The 17,738-nt window shown below is 40.1% G+C and overlaps 1 protein-coding gene across 4 annotated transcripts in view; it reads right to left on the bottom strand.

The window, feature by feature from the left end:
* Positions 1-17,738, bottom strand: part of LOC119956056 (AP-1 complex subunit beta-1) — a 117,373-nt gene that overhangs the window by 54,171 nt on the left and 45,464 nt on the right. For all 4 annotated transcript variants that reach the window (XM_038782994.1, XM_038783167.1, XM_038782909.1 and 1 more), the window contains exons 6-12: positions 12,161-12,351; positions 11,544-11,765; positions 7,756-7,876; positions 4,303-4,398; positions 3,521-3,636; positions 1,932-2,097; positions 1,431-1,529 (exon numbers count right to left, since the gene is read on the bottom strand). In XM_038782994.1, coding sequence (XP_038638922.1) covers positions 1,431-1,529; positions 1,932-2,097; positions 3,521-3,636; positions 4,303-4,398; positions 7,756-7,876; positions 11,544-11,765; positions 12,161-12,351 — 1,011 coding nt within the window. The remainder of the gene's footprint in view (positions 1-1,430; positions 1,530-1,931; positions 2,098-3,520; positions 3,637-4,302; positions 4,399-7,755; positions 7,877-11,543; positions 11,766-12,160; positions 12,352-17,738) is intronic.

The following is a 17,738-nucleotide window of genomic DNA, read 5'->3' as shown; positions in this document are numbered from 1 at the left end:
TAATGATTTGAGTACCTATTCCAATGCATGCTTCTTAAAATCAGGCCAGTGAATGGATCCTTTTTGGATAGCATATTTGCTCTTGCCATTTTCTTCAGGGCAGAGTCTTCCTCCTTCCATCCTTACACCAATTTTTTTTGCAAATACCAAATCCTTCGCTGCAGCACAGTTATTTGAAGAATTAGCAAAATATTACGACTTTTAGCTTGAAAATAGCTTTACACCTCAGTTGTTTTGTAGGATGGTCCATTTCTATTTGTCACTCACTATACCATTTGCAGCTAGCTCTGCGAGGGCGTCTTAAGCTCCTGTGCATTTTTTTTTTCTGTTTTTTTTCCGGTTACACTTGCCTCCTTGATCCAATGTGCTGACTTACAGTATATGGCAAGGGAAACATGTATTTCTGGGGTGAAAAATTGAGGCTGACACAGAGACATAGAAAGGCAGACAGAAACAGTTGCTGCTGTGAAAAGCAGAGTACAAAATTGTCTTGTAGGAGACTAATAGGAGACTAGTGGGAGCTAGTTCTCTGTTCAAAGAGCCAGATTTGTTGTGATTTAAAAAGAGTTGCCAGAGTGAACCTTGTTGCTGGAAGTCATTTGGGGATGCACAGAAGACTGAAAGGAGATTAGAAGACGTGCTCTGGCATGGCAGGTGGAAGGGAACTTGTTGAAAAGCTGCAAAGAATTTGAACTTGAACTTCAAGACTACGTTACCGGATGGGAGCATGGCATAAAGTATAAACATGTCATAAAGGGCCTGAACGTCCGTGGAGTGGCAGAGTCGGAATTGCTACTTGGTTCTTACTTGTGTGCCCTGAGTGTGTGGGGGGGGGGGGGGGGGGGGGGGGGGGGGGGGTCACTGTGGGTCTGTACAATAGTTACCCAGAAGTGGTCTTAATTGTTCTAACATTTTTTGGATAACTATTGGTCGAAGACAAGTCGGAACCATCCAAAGTTTGCAATTTAAATCACATTTTTGGATGGTTCCTAGTGCAGAGCAATTGCCCATCAGATGTTTGCACTTCCCAGGTAAGGTTTGCACAGCAATTTCCTAGGAAGTGATTCCCCCATCGAATCTTTGGGCTACCCCCCGGTTACACTGCCCTAGAGCTCGGTCCAAAGTATTTTGATTGTGTCCATTAAAGGAGAAGTATGTTTTCTTCAGTTGCTTGTCAAGTAATGTTTGGTCTATGTTGATTTGAGTTTGTTTGTTACAGTAAAAGTCTCAAAACGTAAAATCTTGTTCTTTAGTAATTTCACTCAGTCACTGGGAAATTCTTTTTTTGTTCTTGGTCGCTACAGAGATCATGACAGTACTATGAAAAGATTTTCAGCAAAAATAAAAACCTGCAGTATTGGATTACAATATACAGCTGCATTCCAATCTCCAGTCAGGTTTACTAAACTAATGGAGAAATGTAAACAAACCTGTGTAGCCAAGCTGAGAACCTGCTGCACCAGTTCCTGTGTCTCAGTCGGTTTTTTTAAGAACAGTTTCACAATAGCTGTCAAAAGTTGAAGTTGAACCTGTCACAAAAGATAAAACAATTAATGATTCCTCATGACAGTCTTTTCACCTGACAAGCAGCAGTCAAGACTTCATTTGATGCAATCTGAGAAATAAAATGAAAATGGTACGCTGTATTCAAAAACGAAACAACCTTGTGGATAGCACATGAATCGCAAAGCACCCTGACATAGAAAATGTATATACCAGCAATTAACAAACCTTATTAATACTTTGGAATCTCAGTAATATTCAGTTATTTGGATGAAGAGCTACGGTAGCAACTGTCCAAGTTTGCAGGTGATGCTAAAACATGGGGTACGTTAAATAATTCTGACTGTCAGAGGAAGTTGCCTCATTTTAGGTCTAAAAATGGCACTCACTTATTTGGAATATTGGAAAACCTAAGCCCAATGTCTTACCTGAGTGCTTTCGTCATGGAATCCTTCCAAGAAGCTCTCTAATAATTCATCAGCATTGTCGATTCTTTCTGCATATTCACCCACTATCCAGATCATGGCTGCTCGTGCTTCTGGTTCATCCAGTGAATCAAGGTTTTCACAAAGTGTAGCAATAACACTTTCATACCTTGACGATAAGCAAGATTCATCAGGCAGTGATATCAACAAATATATATATATTTTTAAAATCCATATCCGTGGAACACTTTGGCTATTTTAGCACGTACATTCATTTACAAGTTATAATGTATAATGTCAGGGCCTAACTTAACACAGATTGAAGAGGAGCCAAACACCGGAGAAGGAAGTACGATTTAGTGGAGACATTGCTGAATTTATATTACATCTTCTTCGTATCATTGTAACGGCAATGCAGTTGTGGTGCTTGTGCAGTCTAAGATTTACATACTTATTTCAAACAATTGTGCATTAAAATGTACCTAAAGGTTTTACATTATTCAAACAAAAGCTAAAGACTCAAAGATTCCCGGCTTGGGTCACTGTCTGTGTGGAGTCTGCACGTTCACCCAGTGTCTGCGTGGGTTTCCTCCGGGTGCTCCGGTTTCCTCCCACAGTCCAAAGATGTGCAGGTAGGTGGATTGGCCATGCTAAGTTGCCCTTAGGTTAGGTGGGGTTACTGGATTATGCGGATGCGTGGTCTTAAGCAAGGTGCTCTTTCTAAGAGCCGGTGCAGACTCGATGGGCCGAATGGCTTCCTTCTGCACTGTACATTCTATGATAAAGCACGTGCAGACCCGATGGGCCGAATGGCCTCCTTCTGCACTGTAAATTCTATGATAAAGTCAACCAACGGCATTCAAAGGCTCAAGTGAGCTAACTATCCCACTAATGGGGTGAAGAGAGAAGAGAAAATGTCACCAAGCCACCTTCCTCTGGAATCAGGCAATGGTGTAAAACAAGTGTTAACAAAGAGTCCCAAGGTTTAAGAAGGAAAAACAAAAGGGTGGGAAACAAAATAAAATACAAGCATACTTGCAAACTTAGGGTGCTTTTGTCTTCCAATGAAAGTTTCCCTTTTCTTGCAGCTATATTTATTTTATACATTACCACAGTGGAGTCTCTCTCCATTCTCATTTGTACGATAAACATGCTAAACTCAAGGAATTAAAAAAGACCAGTCTTGACTGAGTAATTGAATCATAGAATTGTTACAGCACAAAACGGCGGCACAGTGGTTAGCACTGTTGCAACATAGCACCAGGGTCCCACATTCAATTCTCGGCTTGGGTTACTGTCTGTGTGGAGTCTGCACGTTCTCCCCGTGTCTGCATGGATTTCCTCCGGGTGCTCTGGTTTTCTACCACAAGTCCCGAAAGATGTGCTTGTTGAGTGAATTGGACATTCTGAATTCTCCCTCAGTGTACCCGAACAGGGATCGGAGTATGGCGACTATGGCGACATATGTACACAGCAAGAAATGCACATACACTTAATATATGATCACATGTTGCCTCTGAGCTTGGTGAAATGAAAAAATGCAAGGACATCAAATAGCTATATTACCAGAAAGAGAACTAAATGTAACCTACTTGTTTGGGTACTTGCGGAAAATGTCCTTGATGACTATTATGGCTTCCTGAACAACGTAATTTACCTTTGTTTGAATGAGGTCAAGTAATGTGCTCACACAGCGCTCCGCTGATTGCTGCAACAAACCATTCATTATGTTAGTGCGTACTGCAGAGTTTTATATCAAATCAAAAAGGCCATTACCAGATTTTAATGTTAGTGTTTTACATCACAACGAATGTTAATTCTCTCCTTCCACCCCGATAAAATACTCCTAAAATTCCACAAACAGGATTAAAGCTGCATTAAAAGTTCACAGCAATTGTGTGCTAACTAGGTTTTGCAGAGTTATTAGCTATATAATAAGTAGTCTGTGCCAAACCACTGCATTCATTCAATTATTTCTCTAAACAGTATAGTTAACTCATACTGTGCTAATGTATTATTTTACATTCCAATCAATTTGAGGTCTTGGCATTGCATCATTGAATCCCTAGTGAAAAGGAGGCCATTCGGCCCATCTAGTCTGCACCGACCCTCCAAAAGAGCATTCTACCTAGGCTCACTTCCCCCACCCTATCCCCATAACTCCACCTAACATCTTTGGACTGTTAGTATGATTGAATTCAGTTCTTGGCATGAAACTGGCAAGTCTCAGTAAATTATTCCTGGCTGCTGAAAAGATAGAAAACCAAAAACCATTTCGCATCATGTAAATTCTTGATTCAGAAAGTATTGGATTACAAACTGGATTTGAGATTTTCAACTGCACAGATATTAATACTTCTAATTTATTATTTACCTCAACTTTAATAGCACACCGTCCAATTGCGCGTACGGCCTTCCGTACAAAGTCAACATCCACTTCTGTTGCATATTCCTTCAATTCTGCCAAAACCTGCAAGTTGGAGAGGTAATTAATATAAGCTAATCAGAAGCTGTATGCAATAATTAACCAACTGAGTCAATAGTTCAACATTCTGGCATTGCGGCATTTTGTGGCAACAGTCAAAAATGGGGGCCAGCATGATGGCATAGTGGTTGGCATTGCTGCCTCACCATGAAGGTACCCGGGTTCAATTCCAGCCTTGGGTGACTGCAGTTTGCACTTTCACCCTGTGCCTGCGTGAGTTTCCTCCCGTAGTCCAAAGAGGTGCAAGTTAGGTGGATTGGCAATGCTAAATTGCCTCTTAGTGCCCAAAGATGTGCAGGTTAGGTGGGGTTGCAGGGATAGGACTGGGGCGTGGGCCTAGGTAGGGTGCTCTTTCAGAGGGTTGGTGCAGACTTGATGGGCCGAATGGCCTTCTCCTGCACTGTAGGAATTCTATGGTCCTATGGATGTGCTCCATTTGCACATTTCTATATCTATATTAAATTGGGATATTACATAATCTCCAAATTTGCATCAAGCGAGTGATTGTATAATGAGTCTTAATGTAACCGGCATCATTTTCAAAACATAGCCTGCCTGTATCTTGCCTGTAGTGGCAATTGAGTTGGACTGCCATTCCACTTGTAATTATTTACTTTGAAATCCAACCGCTGCTATCTCATCTGACCTTCCATCTCAGGCCCAGTAAGATTTGTGTAGCACAGTAGATTCCCATGACCTACAGTCAAATACAGCTCAGTTTAAGGTAAGCAGGCCACACTCATTTTTTTACAGCACCAGCTGCTTTGAACCAGATAGGTTTAAAGGTCAAGCCACTTTGACAAACTGGGGAGAATGTAAATGCATATGCATAAGCAGATAGGACTTGAGGGGTGGTCGGCAGGTGTGTAGATTTGGGAGCGTGGAGGGTTCCCATGTGGGTTTTGGAAGTGGGTGGGGAGGGGGAGGGTGAGATGGATGGGAAACAGTATACTAGTTACCAGAGGCTACAAATGTGGTTTTAATTTGTCCAGCCTTTTTCTGGGCAGCACGGTAGCACAAGTGGCTAGCACTGAGCCTTCACAGCGCCAGGGTCCCAGGTTCGATTCCTTGCTGGCTCACTGTCTGTGCGGAGTCTGCACGTTCTACCAGTGTCTGCGTGGGTTTCCTCCGGGTGCTCCGGTTTCCTCCCACAATCCAAAGACTTGCAGGTTAGGTGGATTGGCCATGCTAAATTGCCCTTAGTGTCCAAAAAGGTTAGAAGGGGTTATGGGGATAAAGGGGATAGGGTGGAAGTGGGGGCTTAAGTTGGTCGATGCAGACTCGATGGGCCGAATGGCCTACTTCTGCACTGTATATTCTATGTTCTAAAGTACTGCTGTACGACAGTCGGAATCATCAGAGGATTGCAATTCAAAAATCGCATTTTCGGATGGTTCCTGGTGCAGGGCAATTGCCTGAAGGAATTTAAACTTTCCAACCAATGCTTTGCAATCTTTATCTGAGAGCTTCCGGGGAGGTGGGGTTCCCCAGCGCCTCTGTGATATGTCCCAGATAACGGCCCCACTGCTTCAAGTTACAGCCCTAGTCTCGCCACGGCCAGATTTAAATTCCAGTTTAAAAAACAAGTGAAAGGCTGCACAAAGGTTTTACAAGGTAAAAACTTTGTTACCTGATCATTAGGTCACATCACTGTTACTTCTGTTGTCTACATATGGATTTCCCCAACTTAAAAAGGAACATTTGCTTGTCAATGTTTAGTGATAAACGACAGAGTTAAAGTTTTTTTGGAAGTTAAAAAAATTATTTCTTAACTGCCAAGTTCACACTACCATTAAATTAATTTACGTACTCTAGTGTTTTGTTGAACAAGGATTTTTCTCATGAGGAAAAGATTGCAACACAAATCAACCTGGCTTAAGAGCATACGAATGTGTGAAATAATTAAGACCCAATTATTACAGGAAGGGATTTTGGAAAATAACGGTTTGAGAGACGTGGAACTGTCAGCTTGCTACTGTTGTTGGTAGAATGGGTCTGTTCATAAAAGGCTACTTGAGTATCAAAGGGAGAAGATTTAAAAAAACATTTAAACTGCCCAATTCATTTTTTTCTAATTAAGGGATAATTTAACTTGGCCAATCCACCTATCCTGCAGTTGTGGGTTGTGGGGGTGGAACCCACACTGACACTGGGAGAATGTGCAAACTCCACACGGACAGTGACCCGGGGCCGGGATCGAACCCAGGTCTTCGGCGCAGTGAGGCAACAGTGCTAACCACTGCACCACCGTGCCACCCTATCAAAGGGAGAAGATGCCAGCTTATTGTTAAATAACTGTAAAATGGTTGTCACTTCAAAAATTCACTCAAATATTACACAATTATTCAAAAAACTATTTTAATTGCTGTATTTTATCACTGAATTCCAAAAATCCCAAACCAAGCAGTAGTATAAATATGCATGGCGTCTTCGATGAAATACAATAAAAACATGAATAAACAGGTTACAATAAAACAAACCTAGTGAAATAAGTTAGCAGGCCACCCTATTTCTCCGTGTCCGTGGTCTAATTTTACTGTTAATTCACCAGATATGGCCGAATGGCATCAAAACAACACAAACACGAATGCCAATTTGAACACAATAAAACTTTCCCTATCTGCAAGGATGGCTCAGCATCTCTGCAAACAAAAGGCTAGCCAAGCCTATATGAATTAAAGGTCACTCAAATGTAACCAGTTATTGCTCGTAAACATTACTGGGAAAATTATTTCAATGCTCATGACTAACCCAATATGTCAACAGAGCACATAACAAAAAAACAATCTATAGTTGTTTTTAATGGTGTGGGGGCGCAAAGTTAGAAAACAATTCAAACATTTACTGGGATAAAAAGCATTAGATTTATTCAGTATTCTAACCTCATCACTTTCTACTCAAAATAAAATTATTGTATATTCGCAACGTTTTCAACAATCATACACACAACATGCCAAGTCTGAACAATTATCCAAAGTGCAAGTAAAATACAAGTTGCTGCATTAATGTGAACCGAATTTGAAAATGAAGTGCTCATAATGCATGGCCAACTTGACCAGTTAGTGAAGGCTCTTTTTTCACACAAGAACACTAACATAATTCAAAAAGTAAAATACTGCAGATGCTTAAAATCTGAAATAAACAAAAAATGCTGGAAATTTACAGCATGTCTGTAGAGAGAAACAAAGTTAACCTGTCAGCTCAATGGCCTTTCACCAGAACTGAATACCATCGACTTGAATCGTTAACTCCGTTTCTCCCTCCACAGATGCTGCCAGACCTGAGTATTTTAGGTATTTTCCATTATTAACATAATTCAGACAGTGCATTTCAGTTACTAACCTGTGCAATGTTGGCTTGAGAAGCCAAGCGAATCATAATGTCCAGTTTTTCCAGTTTCACATAAATCGGATCATTGTATTTTACAAAGAAAACCTTCATTTCATGCTTCAGAATCTCAGGCCTGTTAAAAAAAAAGGAAATCATAGTACATTTACTAGATTCCCAAATCTTGGAATAACATTTTCCAATTCATGTCTGCAATTAAGAAATGAAGCACAACCATTTAATTATGCATGGCACTTATAGGGTAGACGGCATAAAGAAATGTCACACCGTGGAATCATTCAAGATTGCAGTATATCTAAACAAGCAGCAACTGTGAATCATTTTGCAAGATAACCGGTGGGCAGCATTGAATTTTCTTAGCGATATATTACCAGGTATCTATAAGATTTTATGCAAGTTTATATGTACTGTCACCAACTGTATTAACTTGAAAGTATACTTAGTCCACTGTATAATTCCAACCATCTCTAATGCAATTGTCAGAGAAATTATATAATTCAACCCGCTGTACCCAAACTGAAGTTTATACCATAACTGAAGTTATCTATGCTAGCACTCGAGATGAATACCACTGCATTAGGTTGAACAACTAATATAAGAGCCAATCAAAATATCTATTGTGATGTTCACAAGGTACCCCCTTGAAATATGAACATGCCTCTATTGGTTCAGATGCCGAGCTAATGTAGGTTTTTGTCTCTCAGAGGGTTGTTATTTGCTCCTGTCAGTGAGATGCGGAGGTTGGGTCATTGAATATATTCAAGGCTGAGTTTGATACAGATTTTTGATTGTCATGGGTTATGGGGTCAGAAAGAAAAGTGGAATATTGAGCACAGCAGATCAGTCATGATTTTACAGGCTTGTGGAGCAGGCTCGAAGGGCTGAAAGGTCTATTTCTGCTCCTCCAGCTTACATTCTTGTTTTGAGGATTTTGCTGCATTTATTTAAGATAGGCACAATTTACAATCTTCCAAGGAAAAATCTGCATTCTTATCTATGCAGCCTTCATTAGAATGTCACTTGTGCACAAAGTCTACACAATGAAACGTGTACAGTAAGTCAGGAATCAGCAGTCACCTTTCAGTTGGAATATAAGGTTTAGGCGTTTAATATCAAAGAAAAAAGAATTTTTATATTTTGTTAATATTTGCCCAATTCACAGAATGTTTTCAAAAATTCTTTATGGGCTGTGGGCATCACTGGCTGGGCCAGAATTTATTGCCCATCCCTGATTGCCCTTGAACTGAGTAGCTTGCTGGAGTGTCAACCATGTTGCTGAGTCGCACGTAAACAGACCAGGTAAAAACAACAGGCCGCGAGGTTGAGAGAGAAGCTTGCAATCTAGTTGGCATAATGCATAAAATGATCTAAGTCACATGTGTACAAATGCATATTTATTTTATATAAACCTCATTGCATGTGCTAAGGGAAACTTGGATAAAATCCTCGACCAGATCATTATTGGTTTAAAAAATAAATCACAACCATTTGCTATCAGAGTAAAGGCGTGATAATGCATCATTATCATGGCATGTCGATTACTTCAGTTAGAACTATTTTGGTGCTGTGGTCAGATTGGAAAATTTCAATATTGGGTTATAAGAAAGATGGGGAATGCCAATGAGTTCAAGGGCTGAAAGGAAGTGGTAGTTTTCAAAGCGAAGGTTCAAGGTTAGTATTTTTTTGAAAAAGATGGCAGTAATAATGCAGGCAGCTTTGTGGAAATTTACTAATTTAAGAGGGAGTGGTACCCCTGGGAACGATGAACTCAGAGAACGAGAGAAGAGAGAGTATGCAAGTGAGAGAGGCAGACTCAAGGCTAAAGCGTGGGTCAAGCCTAAAGGGGGATGGGGGTGCGAGAGAGAGAGAGAGAGAGAGAGAGAGAGAGAGAGAGAGAGAGGAGAGGAGAGCGAGGATACAGCAGTTTTTACCTGTGGAAGTGGGAACGGGGAGGAACAGCCAAGACCACTAAAGAGACAGACTCAACCTTAATGATAAAGAAGCCCATGAGTTCCTTGCACTTAATTTTGGAGGTGATGGTGTGCAGGGCAGGCAAGGGGACCTTAAGGAAACAATTCGTGAAGTGAGTTACTATTGCTGTCCAAGGTGATCCTGGGGTAGTGGATGTTTTGGCAGGGGAGAACGCAGCACTTGACCATGGTCCAGCCAGGAAAAATGACATTTGACTAAATTAGTTGTGGATCAGATATTAGAACATAGAACATACAGTGCAGAAAGAGGCCATTCAGCCCATCGAGTCTGCACCAACCCACTTAAGCCCTCACTTCCACCCTATTCCCATATCCCAATAACCCCACCTAACCTTTTTGGTCACTAAGGGCAATTTATCATGGCCAATCCACCTAACCTGCACATTTTTGGACTGTGGGAGGAAACCAGAGCACCCGGAGGAAACCCACGCAGACACGGGGAGAACGTGCAGACAGACAGTGACCCAGTGGGGAATCGAACCTGGGACCCTGGAGCTGTGAAGCCACAGCGCTATCCACTTGTGCTACCCATATTCTCAACTTTATGGATTTAGGAACCTCAAATGGGGGCCATGTCAAGTTGGGGGCTGGAGTGGGATAATTGGCTCAAGAGAAAGGTTTGCTGGAGGTATTTGCATCAGTGGGTAGAACTGTAGAGCAGAAAAGCCTTGATCCCCAACCAGAATCTTAGTATTGGGAAATTAAACGTTCTATTTCAGTAATATGAGCAATGCGGACGGCACAGTGCTGGGAACCCGGGTTCAATCCTGGCATGAGTGACTATCCGTGTAGAATTTGCACATTCTACCCCGTGTCTGCGTGGGTCTTACCTCCTCAACCCAATGATGTGCATGGTAGCTGAATTGGCCATGCTAAATTGTCCCTTAATTGGAAAAAAAAGAATTGGGCACTCTAAATTTATTTTAAAAAGTAACGTCAACAATGAACATTCTCTGGTGACAAATAGCATATTTAGATGCGGCATTAAGTGTCCTAATCTAACACTTCCGGCTGTATCAATTTAAAATGTTCCATCTTCCTTACTATCCTGTCGTAGAAATTTGAATCAAACAGGCAGTAGACGATAGCAAACAAGTTTATGTAAAACTCGCAGACAAAATTCAAGTACGTCAATTAGCTTTATACCTTGAAGACGTACTAATATACTGTAAGCCAAACAACTGTGAATGAAATTATGTAAAATCATAGTTTTACAAAGAAAAAAAAGGGAGTTGCATTCATATGGAATCTTCCATGTGCTCAGACCATCCCAAGGCACTTCACAGCCAGTGAATTATTGTGGAATTATTGTTTTGTAGGAATAACAGCAAATTTGTACTCAGCAAGGTCCCACACCTAGCAATCAGATGAATGAGCAAATGTGTTTGCTGGTAATTGTTGAGGATTAAACACCAGCCAGAAAAACATAGAATTCCCCTGATCTTCAAAAAAAATGCAATGGTTCTTTTACATTGACCTGGACAACAGACAAAGCCTCATCCAATAGATGGCATCTCAGACAATGCAGTGCTCTTTAAATTCTGCACTAAATGTCAACGGAGATGAAACATTCACTTTTTTTGGAGTGGGAATTAAAACCCAAAACCTTCTGACTCAGGAGAAAATGCTAACATTTGAGCCAATAAATGAAAAATGTTAACTGCCAAACTGGTAAGATTCCCCACTTAAATGTTGGTGTTGTAATAATTTAAAACATGCATTCGTGGAAACTTGTGACTTGTTACAAAAACACTCCTTTTCTACAACAACTGTAATCGCATAGTACATTACCTTTTCTGTACAATGAGGTTAATGTTCCTGAGGGCCACATATTGAAGCTCGGGTTCTGCAGACAGCAGTGTTACTAGTGGGGGTGCCAGTTTCTTCAGCAAAGTGCCATAGTAATCCAAGTCTTTTGACAACATTTCCATGAACTTCATCAGAACTTTTACAGCAGACAGGACAACAGCTGAGTTAGCATGAGATAAACGTGGTGTCACACGCTCACAAATGCTATCAGACAAGAGATTTTGGTTAAATTAAAGGTCCACAACATCTTAAACACATTTTGTACATTATTCTGAAACACCAGGAATGAAAGATTAATATTTTCAACTTTAGCAACAATTTAACTCAAGAATCAAATTTCAAATGATAAATAACTGTCTATAAGATCCCCAAATTTTAAGAATCAGGTTGTTGTTGCAAATTCTGTTTATTAAGAATTAAATAACTTGTGCAACCTTTTTTTCAATTAATATAAAACAGTTATGGAGGAATAAAAACAGCATAGTTACCAGATGCAAGTTTACTTTCTATCATTACATGGTTAAATCTGACATTAGCTATAACACCTAATTTTATTGTAAGGTAAGAAAATATTTCAAGTTGCCACTTCTGTTTTTTACCTTTGAGCCTCTCTGTCATCTTTTGGGCTATAATTGGCTAAACAATCCAGGATAAATATCTGTCCCCATTCAGTACATTCATTTAAGGCTGTTAAAAGTTTATTGATAGTCTGAGGGTTGAGGTCTAACAAGTTGCTATTTGGATGGGACTCTGCAATCTCTGAGAGAGCTGCCACAGCATTTGCCACCACCTGCAGGTCAAAGAGTTAGGGCAATTTAGTGAAAAGAACACATTCACATCAGAATGACTTAAAAAGAAAATATTTTGCAGTTCCAACACTTGGACATTTAAACCAGACTTAACATTTTTGGTCACAATTACAAGAGTTCATAATTGAATTGAATGGTTTACCATCGTATTTGGGAAAGGATTAAAATAATTAAACATTCATCTAAGTCAAAAGAAATATCATAGGTTTAATTGTAACTCTTCCATATAACAACAGGGCAAGACATTTAAAAATAAGAATCCTTGGATATTTTCAGTTTAAAAAGATTGGGTTCTGTGGCATCAGTGATTATGACAATATCTTCTGCATAACATACATTTCCTGTAGATGTTAAGTTCTGTGATTAAATATAATGGGTCACATCAGTATGCTTATTGGATAGAAGTGGGTAATTTAAAACCTTAATATGTGCTTAAAGTATTTGGCACTAAATAAGGGTAGACTGAATGAAACATCAGCCACCACAGACATGTGCATGTCCTTATAATAATAATAATAATCTTTTTTAGTGTCACAAGTAGGCTTATATTACACTGCAATGAAGTTACTGCGAAAATCCCCTAGTCGCCTGTTCGGAAATACTGAAGGAGAAATCAGAATGTCCAATTCACCTAACAAGCATGTTTTTCGGGACTTGTGGGAGGAAACCAGAGCACCTGAAGGAAACCCACGCAGACACGGGGAGAACACGTAGACTCTGCACTGAAAGTGACCTAAGCCAGGAATCAAACCCGGGTGCCTGGCGCTGTGAAGCAACAGTGCTAACCACTGTGCTACCATGCCGCCTGGTCTGGCCTACATGTGACTACAGTCCCGCAATGTGGTTGACCGTTAATTGGCCTCTATAGTGGTCTAGCAAGCCATTCAGCTGTATTAAATCAGTGAAACCCGGAGACTGACTTTTAAAAAAGCACTAATAAGTGGACAATGACAAAAGCTTCACTCCCAAACAAATTTAATCAACTGGATATGGATAGCAAAAATCTCTCATCTTGAAAAGCCAAGTGAACTTAAATACTAGGCTCCAAGGAGACATTATGTATAATATACAAAGTTCCAGAGGAAAAATGAGCAAAACTGCCAGCTACAGAATTGCAATTCTAGCAACATAGGGTTTGTCACCATCTTATCATAGATTTGCAAACTAGCAGCAGTAATTTATGACTAAAATCTAGGTTAAACATCAGTATGGTAATGTTCTTTTCAACACCAATATCAGCCACACACCCACAGTGGAAAAGAAATTACAAAACATTCCAGCAGCTAATCTGCACACAAAGGTTTAAGATGAATAGATTGCACCCCTTAATAGATCAACCACTACAGCACAGGATGGTTCTTGCTGTTCACAGAAAAAATGTTCTGTGCAATCCCCCCTCCTTGTGGTGATTTTATTTGCTGCAAGAACAACTGAATAAAATTCTAATGTAGTTCAGGGCTTTGTCCATAATCATGTAAACTTAAGATTTACTGAAGTATGTATACCTAAAGGTCATGTTGATTCATGGAACATTGAAAATATGAGCATGTTATATATTATGAATGGTAATCAGCTGCAGCAAGAGAAAAGCTTTCAGAACTGAAGAATCATTCTGTCGAGTCAAAAGCTATGCTGGAGCCATAGTGGTAAGGAACAACTGGGTAGCAGTTGTAACTTGCTCTAATCAGAACACTATAAACTTCAATATTTTTAAGCATGGTCAGATTTCTTTTTCCATCCTTGACATTTACAAAACTAAAAATTATTCACAATTCATTACAAAACTGTTCAGTATAATCCCCAGGCTACTCATGCAAGATCACAAGTCAGTAAAATGAGAATCTGCACAGACTTTCTTGAATCATCCACTCTATGTTGCAATATAATAGTATACCGCATTGAATCACAATGTATTGACTGCTTAACTTACTGGTTAACTAGCTGATTACACTATGCCTATTTAAACCCTATTTGCTATAGCAAAAGTTTTTCAAAATTTCTTCCCACTTTATTCCTTCAATAACAATAATTTCTAAGATTAATCTGCTCTTCCTTTTCTCTGTGTCAATCTTCTTATTTAATGCTCTCGCCTTACTCTCAATCTACTTTAGGCTATACCCTTGAACTAACTCACCAACACCAGCACAAAAAAGCTCAGATTTCAAAATAGCTGCAGCATTTTGACCTGGGGGGTAAAAAGATTTGAACTTTTAACCAGGTTTAAAAAAGTTGACGATCAAACCGATATTTTTGATGACATGTATTTAGAAAATATTCCATTAAAAAATATCACATTTGATACAGGCCAAGTTAGCTTGATATCAAGTAATTCCCTACTCGATCCTAATGCATTAACATGATGCAAAAGGCACCAATCTACACAGATTTTGATACAGGCCAGCACAGCTTGTTATTAAGTAATGTTTTAAACCTAATGCATTCAAGGTAAAAAAGATACTAATCCAACAGTAACTGCTTTCAGACTTGCAGAGGTAACTTGGCAGCACGGTAGCATATAGTGGTTAGCACAGTTGCTTCGCAGTTCCAGGGCCGAAGGTTCAATTCCAGGCTTGGGTCACTGTCTGTGTGGAGTCTGCACGTTCTCCCAGTGTCTGCGTGGGTTTCCTCCGGGTGCTCCGGTTTCCTCCCACAGTCCAAAGACGTGCAGGTCAGGTGGATTGGCCATTCTAAATTGCCCTTAGTGTCCAGAAATGTTGGGTTGGGTTACGGGCATAAAGGGGTTAGGATGGAGGAGTGGGGCTTAAGTAGGGTGCTCTTTCCAAGGGTCGGTGCGGACATGATGGGCTGAATGGCCTCCTTCTGCACTGTAGATTCTATGAAATTCTATGAAACTTCACCTTGAAAAATCTTCTGGAAATGAATCACTAGCATTCAAAATAATAATTCTGTTATTCAAAAAAGAAAGCCCGCATGAGAAACAAGCTGAGCTACTGCAAGGATAACGCCTTATTACGCCTTCCAGACTACCCCCAGTAATGCACTTCCAGGCCTCTTGAATAGCTTCTTGTAGGCAGCTTACGAAGAACATCTATTCAAAACATTTTTGGCCAGAGTATGGAGCTCAAAACTTAGGAAGGGTACTACAGGAAGAGGGTGGCACGCGGCGCAGTGGTTAGCACTACTGCCTAACGGCGCTGAGGACCCGGGTTCAATCCCAGCGCCAGGCCACTGTCTGTGTGGAGTTTGCACATTCTCCCTGTGTCAGCGTGGGTTTCACCCCCACCATCCAAAAATGTGCAGGTAAAGTGGATTGGCCACACCAAATTGCTTCATAATTGGAAAAATAATAATTAATGGGCACTCTAAATTTATTTTTAAAAGGGTACAAACGTCACTACATCAGCATGGAAATGTTTAAACTAACTTTGCTTCAGGGAAACCCGAATACTTCGCAACTCAGAATTATGTAAAAAGCTTGTTCACCTTCTCCTTAGGAGCAATCTAGATTTAAATATTATCTTCATACTGACAGTGCACCCATTAAATTCCATTTATTTTATTATCTAAGCATAAAATTATACATTCTCATTATCAAATTGTTGTGCAGCTAATGTTTCTGGATTACTTCAGAAGTTGTGAAGAATGACTGATAGCTTAGATGGCACAATAACATGTAGTACCAGAAGACAACGCCAAGATAGGCTGCATCAGCATAACGCAAAACCAAAAATGTCTTGCCTCCGTACACAATCCAGGCATTTCAAAATATCTGAAAACAATTTATCTGAAGCATCACAAGCTTATAATGCTGTATTATTTAAAGAATTCTTGAAGGGTAGGTAGTGCAAGTCATACTTTACAGTAAATGTACAAGATACACTGCAGTTATGTTCAACACAAATAACCACAAAGTAATGTTTTAGAGTTATCAGTTATTGGCACAGATAAGATGACAGGATACTAAGGATAACATTGAACTCACTATATTGTTTGGTGGACAGCACATTTACCTCTTGGCAATAATTAATTAGAATTGGGGATTCAATAACTTAAGTGGCACAAATGTTACTAGTGACTTATCCGTCCAAGCCGGAATGTTGCACTTACGTCTTGTTGCATGTAAGCACAGGCTGCCTCAGCACGAGTTTCAAAAGGAACTAAACATATGCGATTAGCAGTAAAGATCTGTGCTTTTAACCTTATGTGAGAAAGATCATCAATGAAATAGCTGAAGATAGCTGGGCAGTGTCCAGAGGAACTCCTACACTTAAGGATGGGATTGGGGTGGGATATTTGTGGAGCACGCAGACACAGGGAGAATGTGCAAACTCCACATCATCAGTAACCTGGGACCAGGATCGCACCCTGGTCCTCAGCGCTGTGAGGCAGCAGTGCTACCCACTACGCCACCGTGCCCTCCGTAAATATTTAATTAAATATGGGTATTTGCAACCATCCAGGGAATTCACACGTCCCCTTGGTTTAAGGATGAATCAACACAAATGGGCTATAGAGTTCCCATGGCCCTGACTCTGATTCCCCCTGGAAAAAGGGGACATCGCAACTCAACGAATGCAAACTGGATGTGACTAGATCCTATTAATCTTCCATTGTATTATGATAGTTACCCTCATCCAAACTAGCCTGAGTGAAACTCAAGGTGTCGAACAACAACATAGGATGCTTGGAATCAACATGCAACACCACCCTTTTGTTTGGTAAAAGGACTTTGAACTTTAAACGGTTACATGATTATAGTCACGTTTCCGGTCTGCTTTTAAATTAACTAGAAGCTGTTCTGCAGATGGAGTGTCCCACTGAAAGCCATCAAACTAACTGCTATTCATCCAAGCAGCCACGGTAATAAATAGCAATATCTTGAAAGTGGAAGACCTCACCAGAGAGAAGGGTTCCCCAACCTGCTCCGGCTAGAGTTCACTTGAGAACCAACCTCCTAGATATTTGACTATAAGAAATCTCACAGCCTGCTGCAGATCCTTTGTTTTAGAAGACCTTCTCTTTAACTAAAGCATCAACTTCATCTATGAAACTATGGGCCTACCACAAAAGAGACCGAGGTACTTATAAGCTGTATATTATTTTCATCTGTAACCAATCTTTGAGAGTATGGGTGTGAAATATTTTAGTAACTGTAAGTATGGGGTAATAAATAACGTTTAATTTTAAACTCACAAAAAGCTTGCTGCTGGAATTAACTAGGACACTCACGCTGAGGATAAGAAAACACAGACCTCTTACAAACATACTGATCATGGGAAGTTCAGGGAAGCACAAATCTGGACGGCGGCACCAGAGTTATTGGCAATAGCTTCATAAAAATTATCTCTGCAATTTTGATTTCCAAAACTTGGTTATGAACAAAAGTCACAATTTTGCTTAATTGTTG

The sequence above is a fragment of the Scyliorhinus canicula genome, chromosome 1, assembly GCF_902713615.1.
Source record: "Scyliorhinus canicula chromosome 1, sScyCan1.1, whole genome shotgun sequence".
In the NCBI taxonomy this organism is placed as follows: Eukaryota; Metazoa; Chordata; class Chondrichthyes; order Carcharhiniformes; family Scyliorhinidae; genus Scyliorhinus; species Scyliorhinus canicula.
This window is presented reverse-complemented; position numbering and strand designations above follow the sequence as displayed.